Raw genomic sequence first — 13,996 nt, forward strand, 5'->3', positions numbered from 1 at the left:
ACAAAAAAAAAAAAAGACAAGAAGTTGACGACGATCCAAATAGATCTTCGCCTTAACCGGGCCCCCAACCACCCAAATGTGGCCTGAATTCCGATCCCTCCCTAACGCCAAATCCCTTCGACTCCCGCCGTCGTCCTCATCCTCAGCAGCCCCGGGCGGTAGTGGTGCCGCTAATCCGCCGCTCTTACCGCGCGGCAAGTTCCCCTACCTGACCAACGAAGGCCTACGACTGCTGTCGTCGCTCCTGGCGCTGAACCCCAATGCCCGTCCGTCGGCCAAGCAGTGTCTGGCCCATCCGTACTTCCGGGAAGACCCCCGGCCCAAACCCAAGGAGATGTTCCCTACCTTCCCATCCAAGGCGGGCCAGGAGAAACGGAGACGACGGGAGACCCCCGAGGCGCCGAAGCGCGGCCAAGAAGCCCCAAAGTTGGATTTCGCGAGCGTGTTTGGGGGTGCACAGGCGGGTGGTGATGGTCCGGAGGCCGGGGCTGGCTTTACCTTGCGCCTGGGGTAGTGCTCCCTTGGCTGTGAAGCGTGTACTTTTACGATTGGACTATATATAGAGCTACGCCTCGTGGGTGTGACAGACTTGGTAATCCCTTTACGAATTTCAAAGCCATCATCTGGAAGGCTTCCAGGTCGCGACCTGGAGACATAATCGTTGGTTCTAAGGCATAAAAGTTGTGGAACAAATTTAATGGAGCGAAGAGGAAGGCTGTTCTAAGAAACCTGCTCCCTAGTTCATGAGCCTCAAACTTTGGAGAGTCAATTGAGCGGTGTATGTAAAAATATGGTAGAGTCGCCTGGTCCACCAATAAATAAGTGGCAATGCGAATTAAGAATTAAGATCTTCTGGATGAAAAATAGTACCTCGCAGGATAGCCGGAGACATACTCGTCAGTGGAGTCACTGGCTTCGCGCTCGGCGTGGGCAAATCGCGGACCCTGTAATTGTATGGCTGATCTCGGGCCCACGATCTCGGGGATCCCTTGAGCCCTGGTCGACGAATGGCGATCAAGCCCAGGCCCACTATATAAGCAGCCATCGCCAGTGAAGCTCCTCTCGGACTTGAGTGCATTATTATCACGGTCGGGGCGGATATCGGGTGATTTGTCGACAAGGAAGTACTCGTCTCTGAGGGCGAGAAGTGACGCCAAATCGTCGGTATCAATGGTGGACCATGGCTCCTCAAACACCTGCTCCATTTCTGACATAAACCGTTGCTCTTCATTCTGGGTAAACTCCCCCATGATCTCTTCCATTGGCGGACCGACTCCAGTTTGCGCTTGCTCATCCATACCAGTAATGGAAGCAGGAGCGGCCTCGTGACCTACATGTGCCGGCCCGTCAGGATCCGCTGAGCGGTTAATTGCCACATCTATCTGCGGCTTCGCATTCATCGTGTCCTCAAGGAACGGCGGAATTGGTGTGTTGCCTTCACGCTCGCAAGGCTCACTGGCCCTTGTTGGTGTCTCCTCAGATTGGTTGAAACCATGGAACGGCGATTCGCTCTGCTGATCCACCTCGGAAGCATGGCTGTCTCTAATCCCCAATCGGTCGCATAATTTCAAGGACTCCATGGCGAAGTCGGCGTCTATTATCTGGGGCGTTTCAGACACACGATTAGTCTTGCACACGCGAGTCATGGCTGGCTTGTAACTGTTAATCGCATTGATCGACATCCGCAGTGCATTCGAATTGCGCGAGTTGGTGGGGGCTGAGCTTGAGGCAGTGTGAACATTGGGACTCGGGCGCGTAAAAGGCTGCAACTGTGTATCCAGATCAATGGGATCATTTGATGAAGGTCCCGGTGTAGCAAGATAGTGACTGCTGCGCTCCAGTTCACTGTCCCTTGGGCTGGGTTCGTCGGAATCGTTGGGCCTGACTGAGACAGTAGTGGTGGTGGTGGTGGTGCGAGGCTCTTGACCCGTCGCAGCCTCATCGGGCTCATTTAAAGCTTCTGGTGCATCATGGTTCCCCTGGAACGCTGTGGTTTGCAACCTCGCGGTATGTCCATGTTGTGATCCCGTCGAGTATCTAGTAACAGCGAGAACCGCCTCGGAGCGACAATGACGCACAGTCGAACCGTTTAAAAAATTACTATCTGCTTCACATTCGACATGAATTGGTAGTTTCTGCAGATAATTGCCGATGTCGCCATTTGGTTCCGAAGGATATTTGCAGCTGATGCGTTGGAGGTCGGCTCCGAAATCAACATCTTCTGCAGTGCTAGCCTCGGACACCGTGGATGAGTAGAACGTTCTCTGCTGATCCAGCGAGTCTTTTGCCGAGTCCGCCGAGGACCAGGCGCTGGGGTTGCCGGTGCGAACAGGTGGAGGTCCATTGGATCGCCGACGTATCCCCAACCTCAGCGCAAGTAGTCCTAGATGGGCTCTTCGAAGAGATCTTCTGGGCAGGTCCTGTATCCAACGACTTGTTCTTGGCGAAGCTGTCTGCTGGGAGAGATCACAATCATCCTCCAGCCATGGCGAGGCGATCACATCAGGGTTGTGTCGCGGATCCCGCGGGTTGAAAACTGGGTAGTGAATACTTTCCTCACATGCTGGCGAGGGGGCGGTAAGCCGTCGTATGGCAGCCCTAAACACTTAGCACTCCTCCTGATATTGTCGAGGCAGAGGCATACCTGTTCCTGCGGCTGACGGGGTAGCAGAGGGTAAAAGAGAACGATGACGCCGGGCGACGTCTGTTGTTTCCATATGTCGAGTCCGGTGCGTCCATTGTTCCCTCAATTGATGTCCTTTCAAGAAGAAACCCCCAAGAGAAGTTGGAATAGAGCCCGCCGTGTCTTACCAAGCAGTGCCAGAAAGTCCGATGCTTGTCGTCGATTGTAAAGACGAGGTCCGGAGTTTTCCTGAATGGGATCTATTCAAAGGGCAACGCAGATTGAGGCGACGACCAGACAGGCCGAAGGAAGCCATAACAAACCCGCCACGCTGTCCGACAGGCGCATTTGCAATGTCGGACAGAGGCAGGTGTTGGGGTGGGAAGTGCCTTCCTTCCTGGCCATGACAAATGAATTGAATGTTGCACAGACGAGAGGCGAACAGAACAGCCTGTATTGCAGCTACCCGATCATCTCGAAGAGTTGGGTTCCTTACTTAGGATTTGAATCGGTCGCAAGGATGAGACTGTGATAAGACATCCTGGGCCTGAAGCTCTTGACAGAAATCCCATCAGAGTCCATCGGGGGTAGGGGAAAGTGTCAAGTGCTCGAAGTGTATGTAAATAGAAATAGAAATAGAACTAGAAATAGAAATGCCGGGAAGCGGAGCCCGCGCCGGAGCTCCAACTTCCCAATCCGAGGATTCAATGCTTTCCTCCGCGCTTTAATTCAGCTCGACCTGCGACTCTCCCTCAACATTTGTATTGACTCCCTCCGTCAACTTGTTCTCTCCACTAGGGCCTGCATACCCGGTATATTCTTATACACTTGACTCGAGTCAAATACTCGAGCATTTTCTTGGTCGGTCGGACCTTCAATCGGTCTTACTACCTTCCATCATGGCTGCCGGAAAGGCTGCCGCCGACTTCAATGCGATCATCCAAGCTGGTAAGCTTTTTCATCGTTCAGTGCTATCAATTCACCAGCCTAGATACTCGAGCTAAAGTCTGCCTCAAGATCGCAAAAGAAAGCAGAACGAAAACCTTGCAAACCAGCTACTCGGTAAGAACCGACAAACAAATGGGGGCGTTGCAAAGGGCGCAAAGAAGACACAAGATGCGAAGCCAGGCAGCCTCGCCAGTCGCATCGGTGTAGCCAAGGTAATTATCAACCGAACGGTATCGCGCCGACTTCATTGGTTGAATCAAAATACTCATTATTCATCGATTCATTCCAGCGCCCGACGTCTTCGCCCGCGAATCCTAGAACAAACCCCAAGCCCATCATTCACCAGGCCCGCCCCAAGGCGCGTCAGACCGATCGACCTGGCGCAAAGCAGCGCCGTCCCGACGAGCAGCGCCTGCTCTCTGCACTCCTCCCAGACAGCGGACAAGCAACCGTACGAGGCAATAAGGTGGGGATGACCATCAAGGGCGCTGGCTCAGGACCTTCCGTGGTAGTCGGCAGCAATTTTGCACCGGGGACCACCGCAGCCGACATTCAAGCGGCTCTTGAGCCCGTGGCCGGCCCAGTCCTCAGCTGCTGGGTGATAACGCAGCACCCCGCAGTGTCGGCAGAGATCACCTTTGCCGAGAGACAGGGCGCGGACAGCGCGATTGCCAACTTTCACAACCAGAGGGTCAGTTATATCCACGTTTCTTTCTCAGCCTGACACTAATAAATGGCTAGGCTGATGGCCGGATCATCTCGATGCGCCTGAAACCCCTGAGCCTGGGAGCCGATAACGGTGCCACCAACTACCAGAACCCACAGAGCCCCTTCAACAACCTCCGGGAGCAAGCTGATCGAGACCGCCGCTCGAACCGCTCCGGTGACACGACGATTCGAGACGGAAACTACGGGTTCACCGAGCAGAACCAAGCAGTCGAACCACACAGACCGCGGGGCAACAACCGCAGATGGAATAACAGGGGCTATCGTAACGGGCCCCGAAACGGCGGAGCCTCGAACCAGGACACGCAAGAGACAGGTCTCTACAGTGACCAGATGATGGTGGACGCGCCACAGCAGAACCCACAATTCCAGGGCAGGCGCTATCACCGCTGAGCCGTCAGCGAAATCTATCTACGTCACCTAAATGCCGGGGGAAAATGTATACATCGGGGAAATTGAGTAGAATCTACGGGTAGAACAGAAACATGTAAACTAAATCTCATTTAATCCAAATCAAGCTCATGCCCATTTCCGGAAAGCGTTGATAATCGCCCGATAAGGCCAGGACACAATCACGTGCAGCGGAAGTTTTGCGGAGAAGTTGGAGAAAGCGTCATGTCTATCTTAGCAGCATTGCTTTAATGATTGCTCGTCTCTCATATCAACCCTAATGGAATTCTGCCTGGGGTCCTACGATCGAAACAATTGACCCCTCCTCCCGCAACGGAGCTCACTCCTCGCACCCACCATAGTGTAGGACGGTGCGCGCAAGATGCAGCAAGCAACCGGGCGTGTTCTGACGCATCTCCGAGCGCTCAGAAAACGCGCAACGCAGACGCAGACTCTCGTCCTGTCCGCACGAAGATGTCAATCCTCATTCGACAACAACCGCCAATGGTCGACCCCTCTTGCCCAGACCCTGGCTAACGCCATGAAGGTAGATAGCGTTTTTTGTTCCAAGACAGCCCATCTTCCCTCCCCCCAGCGCCCCCCAATATGCTCGCGCCCAATTCGCACCCTGAAACACGCACTGTTGATAGGACTAACGCACCCGTTCCAAAACTTATAGGTCACGGGCCCCATCCCCATCGCGGCTTTCATGCGCCAAGTCCTTACCTCCCCGGAAGGAGGATACTACTCTACCCGGCCCGCGGGTGAGGGCGAGGTCTTCGGAAAGAAAGGCGACTTTGTGACCTCGCCGGAGATCTCGCAGGTGTTCGGCGAGCTGGTCGGGATTTGGACTATTACCGAGTGGATCGCGCAGGGGCGGACAAGAAGTGGGGTGCAGCTCATGGAGGTTGGGCCGGGGAAGGGGACTTTGATGGACGATATGCTGAGGGTGAGTTTGTCCCCACCACTACATCGGGTTGCCGAAGTGGTGCTGCGGGGTGTGTGTGTAAGGAGTGAGAGACGGACTAGATCGCTAACGATAGGTGACTGTTTGTGTCCCATACAGACATTCCGCAATTTCAGAAGCTTTGCGTCGAGCATTGAGGCGATATATCTGGTCGAGGCGAGTTCGACGTTGAGAGAGGTTCAGAAGCAACTGCTCTGCGGCGGGGATGCCGCGATGGAGGAAACGGACATTGGCCACCGGAGTGTGTGCAAGTACTTCGACGTGCCGGTTATCTGGGTGGAGGATATACGGTTGCTGCCGCATGGTAAGGATGCATTAGTCCCCTCCCTCCCTCCCTTCCTTTCTACTGTTCTAGGTATGTGTGCCATACTGACTTGATATCCCATCTTGGATTGTGTGTGTGTTCAGAGGAGAGTAAAACGCCCTTCATATTCGCACACGAGTTCTTCGACGCGTTACCCATCCATGCCTTTGAGTCCGTGCCCCCGGCACCGGAGAACGAGCCGAAGGACGAGGTGATGACGCCCACGGGCCCTGCGAAGCTCCGGAAACCATTGAAGGCCGCCAATGTGCCGCAGTGGCGGGAGCTGTTGGTGACGCTCAATCCCAAGGCGGTGGAGGAGAACATCGAGGGAGAACCCGAGTTCAAGCTGACGCTGGCCAGGGCGTCCACGCCGTCGTCCTTGGTCATCCCTGAAATCTCGGAACGGTATCGTGCTCTGAAGTCTCAGCCGGGCTCCACGATCGAGGTCAGTCCGGAGAGTCGGATCTATGCGTCTGACTTCGCAAGGCGGATCGGCGGCGCGTCAGAACCGCCTCGCACGGCCACGAAGAAGGGTGCTACTACTGCTACTGGTGGGGAAACGCCGGCTGCGGCGAAGCGTGTGCCTTCCGGTGCAGCGCTGATCATGGACTATGGGACTCTTGCTACGGTGCCCATCAACTCGCTTCGTGGAATCCAACACCATCAAACTGTGCCGGCACTTTCGGCGCCGGGACAGGTGGATGTTAGTGCCGACGTGGACTTTACTGCGTTGGCTGAGGCGGCCATCGAGGCCAGCGAAGGCGTTGAGGTTCATGGACCGGTTGAGCAGGGTGATTTCCTGCATGCCATGGGGATCGCGGAGCGGATGCAGCAGCTGCTCAAGGGCGTGACGGATGAGTCAAAGCGGAAGACGTTAGAGACTGGCTGGAAGAGACTGGTTGAGAAAGGCGGCGGTGGGATGGGCAAGATCTACAAGGTCATGGCCATCGTTCCGGAAAATAATGGGAAGCGCCGTCCAGTTGGGTTCGGGGGAAATATCATGGCATGAGCCATTGTATACTAGAAGCTCAAAAAAAAGTGTATATTAGTCTCCACCGTACACTGCACTACGGTTGGTTAACCTCAACGATTTTCGGTCTTGTAGAAATATTCTCGTTTTAAACCGAGTGTCTCCGTATATCGCTCTGATCTCTATAATAATTCATGACCCTCAGTCCCCACTATATAATCTAAAACAACGAAGCCACAAGGGTATATACTTAAAAACACCGCGTCATCCCCAGGAAAAGAAAACGAAACAGACCCTTAGTACTCTCGCCAGATATCTTCCACATATGCCTGGGTCAACCGAGTGTCCTTTCCGTACTTCTCCTGCCACTGCACGAAGCCTCCTTCCAGGACAAAAACCTTCTGCTTTTGGCTTTCCTCGGCGCCGAGCACACGCTCTCTCTCCCGGGCATAACGGAGCGCCGCGGAGGGACCGCGCTGCTGGCTGAGCGCACAGTGAAATACCACCTGCTCCTTGTCTTTCAGCGTGCGGACGAGTTCGGGCATGCGCACGTCCAGCGTGGAGCTAGGGACCCAGGTGGAAGAGGAGATGTGCCCGCCGACGTGGTCTAAATCCATTCGTGTAAGTCTCTATGCGGCCTACTTGATAGCATGAGGGAGGGACGTACCAGAGTCACGGACGTCTACGATGGCCAGATTGCTGGGGGAAGTGGCCGCGAGGAGGAGGGCCGAGAGAGCATCGCGGCTCATGCGGGGAAGAGTTGCGATTGTGATGGAGGACATTTTTTATATCTGCGTGGAAGTATCTTGAGGTGGACTTCGTTGGATTACAAACAACTAAAGTCGGCAAGCTTAGACTTGTCCTGACTAGGTTGCTCCCAGATCCGATATAAATGAGGGGTAACGAGTGATGTAGTCTGTCGAGTCAGTTGGGATCTCAAGTCAATTGTTCGAAGTATGCCGCAGCTCACGTGACACGAAGATTTCCGAGCGGGAAATTCCAGCGGATAGCCATTGAGACTCCCTTCTCCGCGATCTTGCCTCCGATAATCACTCCCTCTTGTCTCAATTGGAGCGTGCTCCTCGCGCTCATCTCAGCGGAAACACCTTTGATATCGGTTTTTGTGGTGCCCATCCCACTACGACCATCAGAAGCTCTAGCCATGGAGATGCGTACCCTGTCGCAGTGTCTTCGATCGGCTGCCCGGCCGACGACGACGACGACGACGACATCCCTTCTGTACACGAAGCAATTCGCCAGACAGTCCCTCCCAGCGATCCGTTACAACTCCTCCTCTTCGTCGTCGTCGTCGTCGTCATCGTCCTCATCATCCTCCTCTTCCTCATCTTCGCCCGCTTCACCCTCCACGCCGTCGACCACATCCAAATCCGCATCCGCCTTCCCCCCGGCCTCACAATTCGCCTTCCCGAACCGCAAACCGCAAGGAGCCTTCGGCGGCGGCGGCGTCTCTTCATCGCCCAAGCCCACCGCTCACAACTCCAGCGCCGATACGGCCTTCGACGAGATCTTCAGCAAGCTCCGACTGGGCGGCCGCCACGCGCCGTCGAACGATCCCTCCGCCCCGGGCGCCGGCCCGCTTGCCAGGCTCTCGGCGCAGGAGAACTCGCGCGTGGCTCCGAAGGTCAATTTGAAGCTGGGGCCCGCCCTCGGCCGGCAGATCTTCATCGAGCCCGACCGCGGCAACGATCTGTCGTCCGCGTTGCGGATGCTGGCCGCCCGCCTGGGCCAATCCAAGTTGAGGAAAATGGTCAAGGATCAGAAGTTCCACGTCCGGAAGGGACAGCTGCGCAAGGAGAAGCGGAGTGCTCGGTGGAGGAAGCTGTTCAAGTTTTCGTTCCAGGACACCCTGCGGCGGGTTGAGAAGATGAGAGCTCAGGGTTGGTAAGAGATTTCTTAGATTCCTCGGTGTTCTGTTCTGCGGGGATTGGAGAGGCGGATGGATAGTGGGGGTTTTCCCCGGGGGGTGTATATAACGAGATGCGGCCATGGGTTTTCCATCAAGGAGGAAAGAAGAGGTTTTGTTTTTGGGAGATAGGGATGTATTGAAGCAACGATCACAATAGAGGATTTGTTGCGCGAGGGGGAAAAGGGTGTTCATTTTGCTCTGTATACTAAATCCGGAGATTGTTTCATATTGCTATGGTTTGTTTTTTGTTTTTTTTCTTCTTTTCTTGCTATATCTCCTTTGTTTTGAATTAAATCCGATCGTGTCCAACAACAGAATTATCACAAAAGAAGATCTATCCACCCTTTTTTTATCTATCTATCGGTATCTGTGGTCTATGTCCATTCCATGCCGTGCAATAAAGCTATTTTGCACCAACCCGTGATTGTGCATAAACCCATATACAATACAGACATTTTCCAATTGCAGCCAAAAAACAAAGATCCAAGCCAGTTCAGTCCCTCTTCCCACTACCTGTATACCCTCCATACCCAAACCCAGCCCCGGCAGCCCCATTGCCAGCCCCAGTCGAAGAATAACCACCATAACCATTCATCTTGCCGCCGTTCCCATACGTGATCCCCACGGCTCCGTTACTCACCTTCCCTCTGGATGACGAACTCACCCCGAGGATCCCTTCCCCCCTCCGCCGCCTTATCCCAAAAGAGCCTCCGTTCCTCTCCCAATACAAAGCCACGACCGCACCCACCCCAGCAGCCATCACAAAGAACACCAGTCTCGAGAAGAAACCCGCGCCGTCGCCCCCGTTTCCTCCTCCCCCCATTGTACCAGACGCCCCCAGCCCCGAGGAAGGCCACCCAATGCCCCTCCCGCCTTCGACCCAGCTAACATGAAACGAGAATGTCAACGGCTCCCCGCGGATGACTTTCGTCCCATGGCCCGCGGTCCAGGGATCCTTGGCTGCTTCCACCACAGCCGCAGACGCCGCCTGTTCCTCATCGCTGGTATGTTTCTTCTGCATCTGTCGTTGAATAATAACATCGAACTCCGGAACCGAGTACGCCGTGCCCGCGACGACGTAGCCCGCGGCTGCCGCCGCCTTGCCCTTACCCTTCTTTGTCTTTTGTTTCGGATTCTTTGAATCCGCCGCGATATTATGCGCGAGGAGGTTCATATCCGTCCAAATGTGCAGATGGCTCCGCTGAAGCGTGCCCTGGAGCGCGAAGGTGATGGGCGTGTAGGACGGGCCGTCGGTGTCGATCTCAAGCTCGTGGCTCCCCGCGGCTTGGCCGTCGGCCTCAGTCTCGGGCGTGTTGAGGAGATGCTGGGCCAAGGGGGCGGTGGGCACGCGACAGGTCATGGGCACGTCCGAGTGGACGTAGTATTCGAGGAGGTGATAGAGCTCATCCGGGAGCGAGGCGATGGTGCAGTTGACGGTCTCGGAGACGCCGTAGTGGAGAGCGAGCGGGAGGGAGGTCTCGTTGCATGTTGGGAAGGGGATGTATTGTAGGTGTCCTTGATTGTCGGTAATCTGCAGAAATTGGGCGTCAGCAAACTGTTTTCGCTTTTCAAGATAATGGTGGCGATGTATTGAGGAAGAGGGGGAGTGGATGATGGTGGTGGTGATGATTTACATGCTCGCCCGAGTCGCTTTAAGGACAATGTGATCAGTATGTTTGCTTTTCTGTTTCGAGCAAGATTGCTAGTGAAGGAACTCACATGGTCCGATTGAGACAGGTCACTGGTATGGCTTGTCCATAACTGTACCCGTTTCTACCGTTGGACGGGGAATCGCTGCCCCCCGCAACGGAGGTCTGAAGAAAGACGGAGAATAGAAGGCCATACTGCCAGAGAGTGTGGGCGGTGCTGCCCCTGAAGGGGGATGGCATTGTTGCTGAGGAATGTTATACTTGCGCACGCCGACAAGGCGTCTGGGCGACTCGCTGCTAGCGATAAGGAGGAGCGAGGACGGAGAAAGAACAGCAAGACAGAGTGTTGGTTGTGGTCTACGGTTATGGGGGCCGCCGCCGCAAGGGAACTAAAACTTGGTTAATTCGCCGTCATCCACCACATCTCACTCATATTGTCACTACACTTGCTGTTCTTTCGAAATTCTATGGTATGCCTCTTCCATTCGTGTTAGTGCGAATTGCGGAATCAACAACACCAATCTAGAGCAGTTCACTTCTGCACTTCTGTCTATACACATATACGAGAGGAGAGAGATCCCTACATTGTGCACTGTCACTATACTATCCCTAGTAGCCTCACACCTACTATACTCATTTGAATGGAAAGTTATTAAATTATAAAGTCACTCATGGCTTCATGAACATGTACAACTTGTCTTGTACAACTTGTTTTTGTCCTCCAAGCATATGCATCCCACAGCATCCGATTCATTCCCTTATGCCAGGTTGGCCTTCTTCTTGAAAGCAAGGAGCAGGCCGCTGGTCGAGGCATCGTGGCCAGCACCGGCGCCGTCAGTCTCCAGCTCCTGCTGAATCTTCTTGGCCAGAACCTTACCCAACTCGACACCCCACTGGTCGAACGAGTTGATGTTCCAGATGGCACCTTCGGTGAAGGTAACGTGCTCGTAGTAGGTGATCAAAGCACCGAGAGTGGAGGGAGTGATCTTCTGGGCCAAGATCGAGGTGGTGGGACGGTTGCCCAAGAAGGTCTTGTGAGGCACCAGGTTCTCGGGGGCACCCTCAGTCTTGACTTCCTCAGGGGTCTTACCGACCATGAGAGCCTCGGACTGCGCAAGGAAGTTGGACGCAAGCATGCGCTGGTGCTTACCACCCTCGACGGGGTTGTGCGACTCGGCAGCCATGATGAAGTCCGAGGGAATGAGCTTGGTGCCCTGGTGCAGCAGCTGGAAGAAGCTGTGCTGTGCGTTGGTGGCCGGCTCACCGAATAGGATAGGGCCAGTGGTGTACTTGACGTACTCGCCCGTGCGGGTGATCGCCTTACCGTTGCTCTCCATAGAAAGCTGCTGCAGGTAGGCAGGGAAGCGGTGTAGGTACTGGTCGAAGGGAGCAACCAGGTGGGTCTGGGCACCGAAGAAATCACTGTACCACACGCTCAACAGACCACCGATAGCGGGGATGTTCTGCTCCAGGGGAGTCTCGCGGAAGTGCTTGTCCATGGCGTGGGCACCAGCCAAGAACTGGTGGAAGTTGTCGAAACCGATGTAAATGGCAACGGACAGACCGATGGCACTCCAGACAGAGTAGCGGCCACCAACCCACGATTCGAAACCAAACATGTTCTTCTTGTCAATACCGAACTTGGTGACTTCAGCCTCGTTGGTGGAGAGAGCAACGAAGTGCTTGGCGATGTGAGAATCCTCCTTAGCGGTCTCGAGGAACCACTTCTTCGCGGTGTTGGCGTTGGTGGTGGTCTCGGCAGTGGTGAAAGTCTTGGAGGCAATCAGGAACAGGGTGGTCTCGGGGTCGGACTCCTTAAGGGCCTCAGCAATGTGAGTTCCGTCGATGTTAGAGACGAAGTGCAGCTTCAGGTCGGCAGCACCATAGGGCTTCAGGGCCTCGGTCACCATGACGGGACCACTGGATTCCGCAGTTAGTATTGTGTCTGACGCCCTAGTCGAGAAACCAGAGTTCACTTACAGATCCGAACCACCGATACCAATGTTGATGATGGTGTTGATCTTCTTGCCAGTGTAACCCTTCCACTCACCGCTACGGACCTGCTCGGAAAACTCCTTCATGTGCTCAAGGACAGCATTGGTGTCCTCAACAACGCTCTTGCCATCCACCTGCATGGGTTCATTGGAGACATTGCGCAGGGCGGCGTGGTAGACAGCACGGTCCTCAGTGAAGTTGATGTGGTCACCCTTGAACATGGCATCACGGAGCTCCTCAATGTTGGCTTCCTTGGCCAGCTTGACCAGGAGAGCCAGGGTCTCTTCAGTAAGGAAGTTCTTGGAGAAATCGAAGAGGATTTCAGTGTTGTCCACGGTGTTGTTGAAGGTACGGCTGAACTTCTCGAAGCGCTGGGGATCCTTCTGGAAGCATTCCTTCAGGACAATGTTACGACCCACGGTGTTGTGGTGGTCCTGGAGCTCCTTCCAGGCGGAAAGCTCGGTGGCTTGAGAAAAGCTAGGCATGGTGATGGGAGCTACAGCAATTGTGGACGTCAGTGCGGGGCTCGAAGCAGTGTATGGAAAGTAGAAAGAGCTACAGCTAGCTCACGAAGGAATTGGGGGGGAGGTTCAAAAGCTGATGCATACCTGAGTAGTGAAGATGGGAGATGGGATTTAGTAGTGAGGAAGTGAAGGAGAGGACAGGAGCTGAAGAAGCAAAAGAGGAGAGAGAGAAGATAGACAGCGGGAAGCGCGGACAGGATGACAACAGAGAAGGAGCGAAGATGTCGTAACCGGCGTGTTGCCCTCCGTCCAGAGAGGGGCTGCCGTGGGGCACTCCCGGTCAAACAGGAAACTCCCCTCCTTCACCCCCACCAACGTTTCTCACCAGTCGCACCTGCCGCCTTGCCGGCTGTGACGCTTCAATTTATCCGATATTTCCATTGCCGTGGACAAATGATTTGCGATATACCGTCAGCTGGACTAACTATTCTATGGAGATCTTTGTCATCGCTGTGCTTCTAGAACGATGCTCCCGAAGGTCTCGGATATTAATCTCGAAGGAATGACCGGCTACCGTCTGGATACGAGCCTTTCACGCCAATTCACCTGAGGCACTTCCGGAGGAATGTTGTCCGATCAATGGTCATCAGAAGTTGAGGGTCCTTTCATGCTCTAATCCAAGCTTCCGGGAAATCCTCAAGATGCTGGTCACATCCCGGGAAATGCTTCCTTTCTCAGCCACATTGAGAGATGTCGCTCTACCTATGTTCAGCCACGGTCAATTGACAGACCTCAATGGGAGTTGAGGCTTCAGGACATCGATGACTATTTCGCATATTCAGTTGAGAGATCAACATGGCCCATTCACAACAGATAGGTTAGCCTAAGTCATCTTTACTATCATATGCGAAGGTTCAGTTGTAGAAAGTAAAGCTTTGCTCGAGGCGTGGTTATTGAAGCATTATCTGCTTGTAGAAAAACTGCAAGTAGAGGGTAATGACAACAACTCACTTAAGCAATTCAATGAGCATGA

At 54.3% G+C, this 13,996-nt stretch overlaps 8 protein-coding genes across 8 annotated transcripts in view; 4 read left to right on the forward strand and 4 right to left on the reverse strand.

The window, feature by feature from the left end:
• The window catches only part of ASPACDRAFT_22456 (uncharacterized protein), a gene marked incomplete at both ends in the record, with an annotated part of 2,971 nt that extends 2,457 nt beyond the window's left edge, over nt 1-514 (forward strand). Inside the window, one exon of the mRNA XM_020199120.1 lies at nt 44-514. Within this exon, the coding sequence (XP_020059982.1) occupies nt 44-514 (471 nt within the window). The remainder of the gene's footprint in view (nt 1-43) is intronic.
• Nucleotides 515-760: 246 nt separating this feature from the next.
• ASPACDRAFT_1852580 (uncharacterized protein) lies at nt 761-3,193 on the reverse strand. The gene is made up of 2 exons (XM_020197257.1): nt 2,645-3,193; nt 761-2,598 (listed from the first exon to the last, which is right to left on the reverse strand). Exons 1-2 carry the CDS (start codon nt 2,737-2,739, stop codon nt 843-845), a joined length of 1,851 nt encoding a protein of 616 aa, XP_020059983.1. The 5' UTR covers nt 2,740-3,193; the 3' UTR covers nt 761-842.
• Nucleotides 3,194-3,335: 142 nt separating this feature from the next.
• ASPACDRAFT_1894533 (RNA recognition motif domain-containing protein) lies at nt 3,336-4,843 on the forward strand. Its single transcript, XM_020198693.1, has 4 exons — nt 3,336-3,571; nt 3,641-3,783; nt 3,861-4,262; nt 4,313-4,843. The coding sequence occupies exons 1-4, from the start codon at nt 3,523-3,525 to the stop codon at nt 4,688-4,690; spliced, it is 972 nt and encodes a 323-aa protein (XP_020059984.1). The 5' UTR covers nt 3,336-3,522; the 3' UTR covers nt 4,691-4,843.
• A 177-nt stretch (nt 4,844-5,020) lies between these two features.
• ASPACDRAFT_75177 (uncharacterized protein) lies at nt 5,021-7,037 on the forward strand. Its single transcript, XM_020204375.1, has 4 exons — nt 5,021-5,234; nt 5,367-5,636; nt 5,754-5,958; nt 6,063-7,037. Exons 1-4 carry the CDS (start codon nt 5,070-5,072, stop codon nt 6,965-6,967), a joined length of 1,545 nt encoding a protein of 514 aa, XP_020059985.1. The 5' UTR covers nt 5,021-5,069; the 3' UTR covers nt 6,968-7,037.
• Nucleotides 7,038-7,043: 6 nt separating this feature from the next.
• Nucleotides 7,044-7,843, reverse strand: ASPACDRAFT_1863059 (phosphatase YCH1). Its single transcript, XM_020197813.1, has 2 exons — nt 7,596-7,843; nt 7,044-7,535 (listed from the first exon to the last, which is right to left on the reverse strand). The coding sequence occupies exons 1-2, from the start codon at nt 7,708-7,710 to the stop codon at nt 7,225-7,227; spliced, it is 426 nt and encodes a 141-aa protein (XP_020059986.1). The 5' UTR covers nt 7,711-7,843; the 3' UTR covers nt 7,044-7,224.
• Nucleotides 7,844-8,090: 247 nt separating this feature from the next.
• On the forward strand, nt 8,091-8,834 carry ASPACDRAFT_57034 (mitochondrial 37S ribosomal protein bS21m; the record flags this gene model as incomplete). The annotated part of the gene is made up of 1 exon (XM_020203205.1): nt 8,091-8,834. The coding sequence occupies one exon, from the start codon at nt 8,091-8,093 to the stop codon at nt 8,832-8,834; it is 744 nt and encodes a 247-aa protein (XP_020059987.1).
• Nucleotides 8,835-9,342: 508 nt separating this feature from the next.
• Nucleotides 9,343-10,881, reverse strand: ASPACDRAFT_111518 (uncharacterized protein). Its single transcript, XM_020195565.1, has 3 exons — nt 10,575-10,881; nt 10,490-10,505; nt 9,343-10,386 (listed from the first exon to the last, which is right to left on the reverse strand). The coding sequence occupies exons 1-3, from the start codon at nt 10,742-10,744 to the stop codon at nt 9,349-9,351; spliced, it is 1,224 nt and encodes a 407-aa protein (XP_020059988.1). The 5' UTR covers nt 10,745-10,881; the 3' UTR covers nt 9,343-9,348.
• Nucleotides 10,882-11,098: 217 nt separating this feature from the next.
• On the reverse strand, nt 11,099-13,151 carry ASPACDRAFT_75178 (glucose-6-phosphate isomerase). The gene is made up of 3 exons (XM_020204376.1): nt 13,108-13,151; nt 12,485-12,995; nt 11,099-12,424 (listed from the first exon to the last, which is right to left on the reverse strand). The coding sequence occupies exons 2-3, from the start codon at nt 12,982-12,984 to the stop codon at nt 11,263-11,265; spliced, it is 1,662 nt and encodes a 553-aa protein (XP_020059989.1). The 5' UTR covers nt 12,985-12,995; nt 13,108-13,151; the 3' UTR covers nt 11,099-11,262.
• Between the last annotated feature and the right edge of the window lie 845 nt (nt 13,152-13,996).

Source organism: Aspergillus aculeatus, assembly GCF_001890905.1.
Source record: "Aspergillus aculeatus ATCC 16872 unplaced genomic scaffold ASPACscaffold_2, whole genome shotgun sequence".
Taxonomy (NCBI): domain Eukaryota; kingdom Fungi; phylum Ascomycota; class Eurotiomycetes; order Eurotiales; family Aspergillaceae; genus Aspergillus; species Aspergillus aculeatus.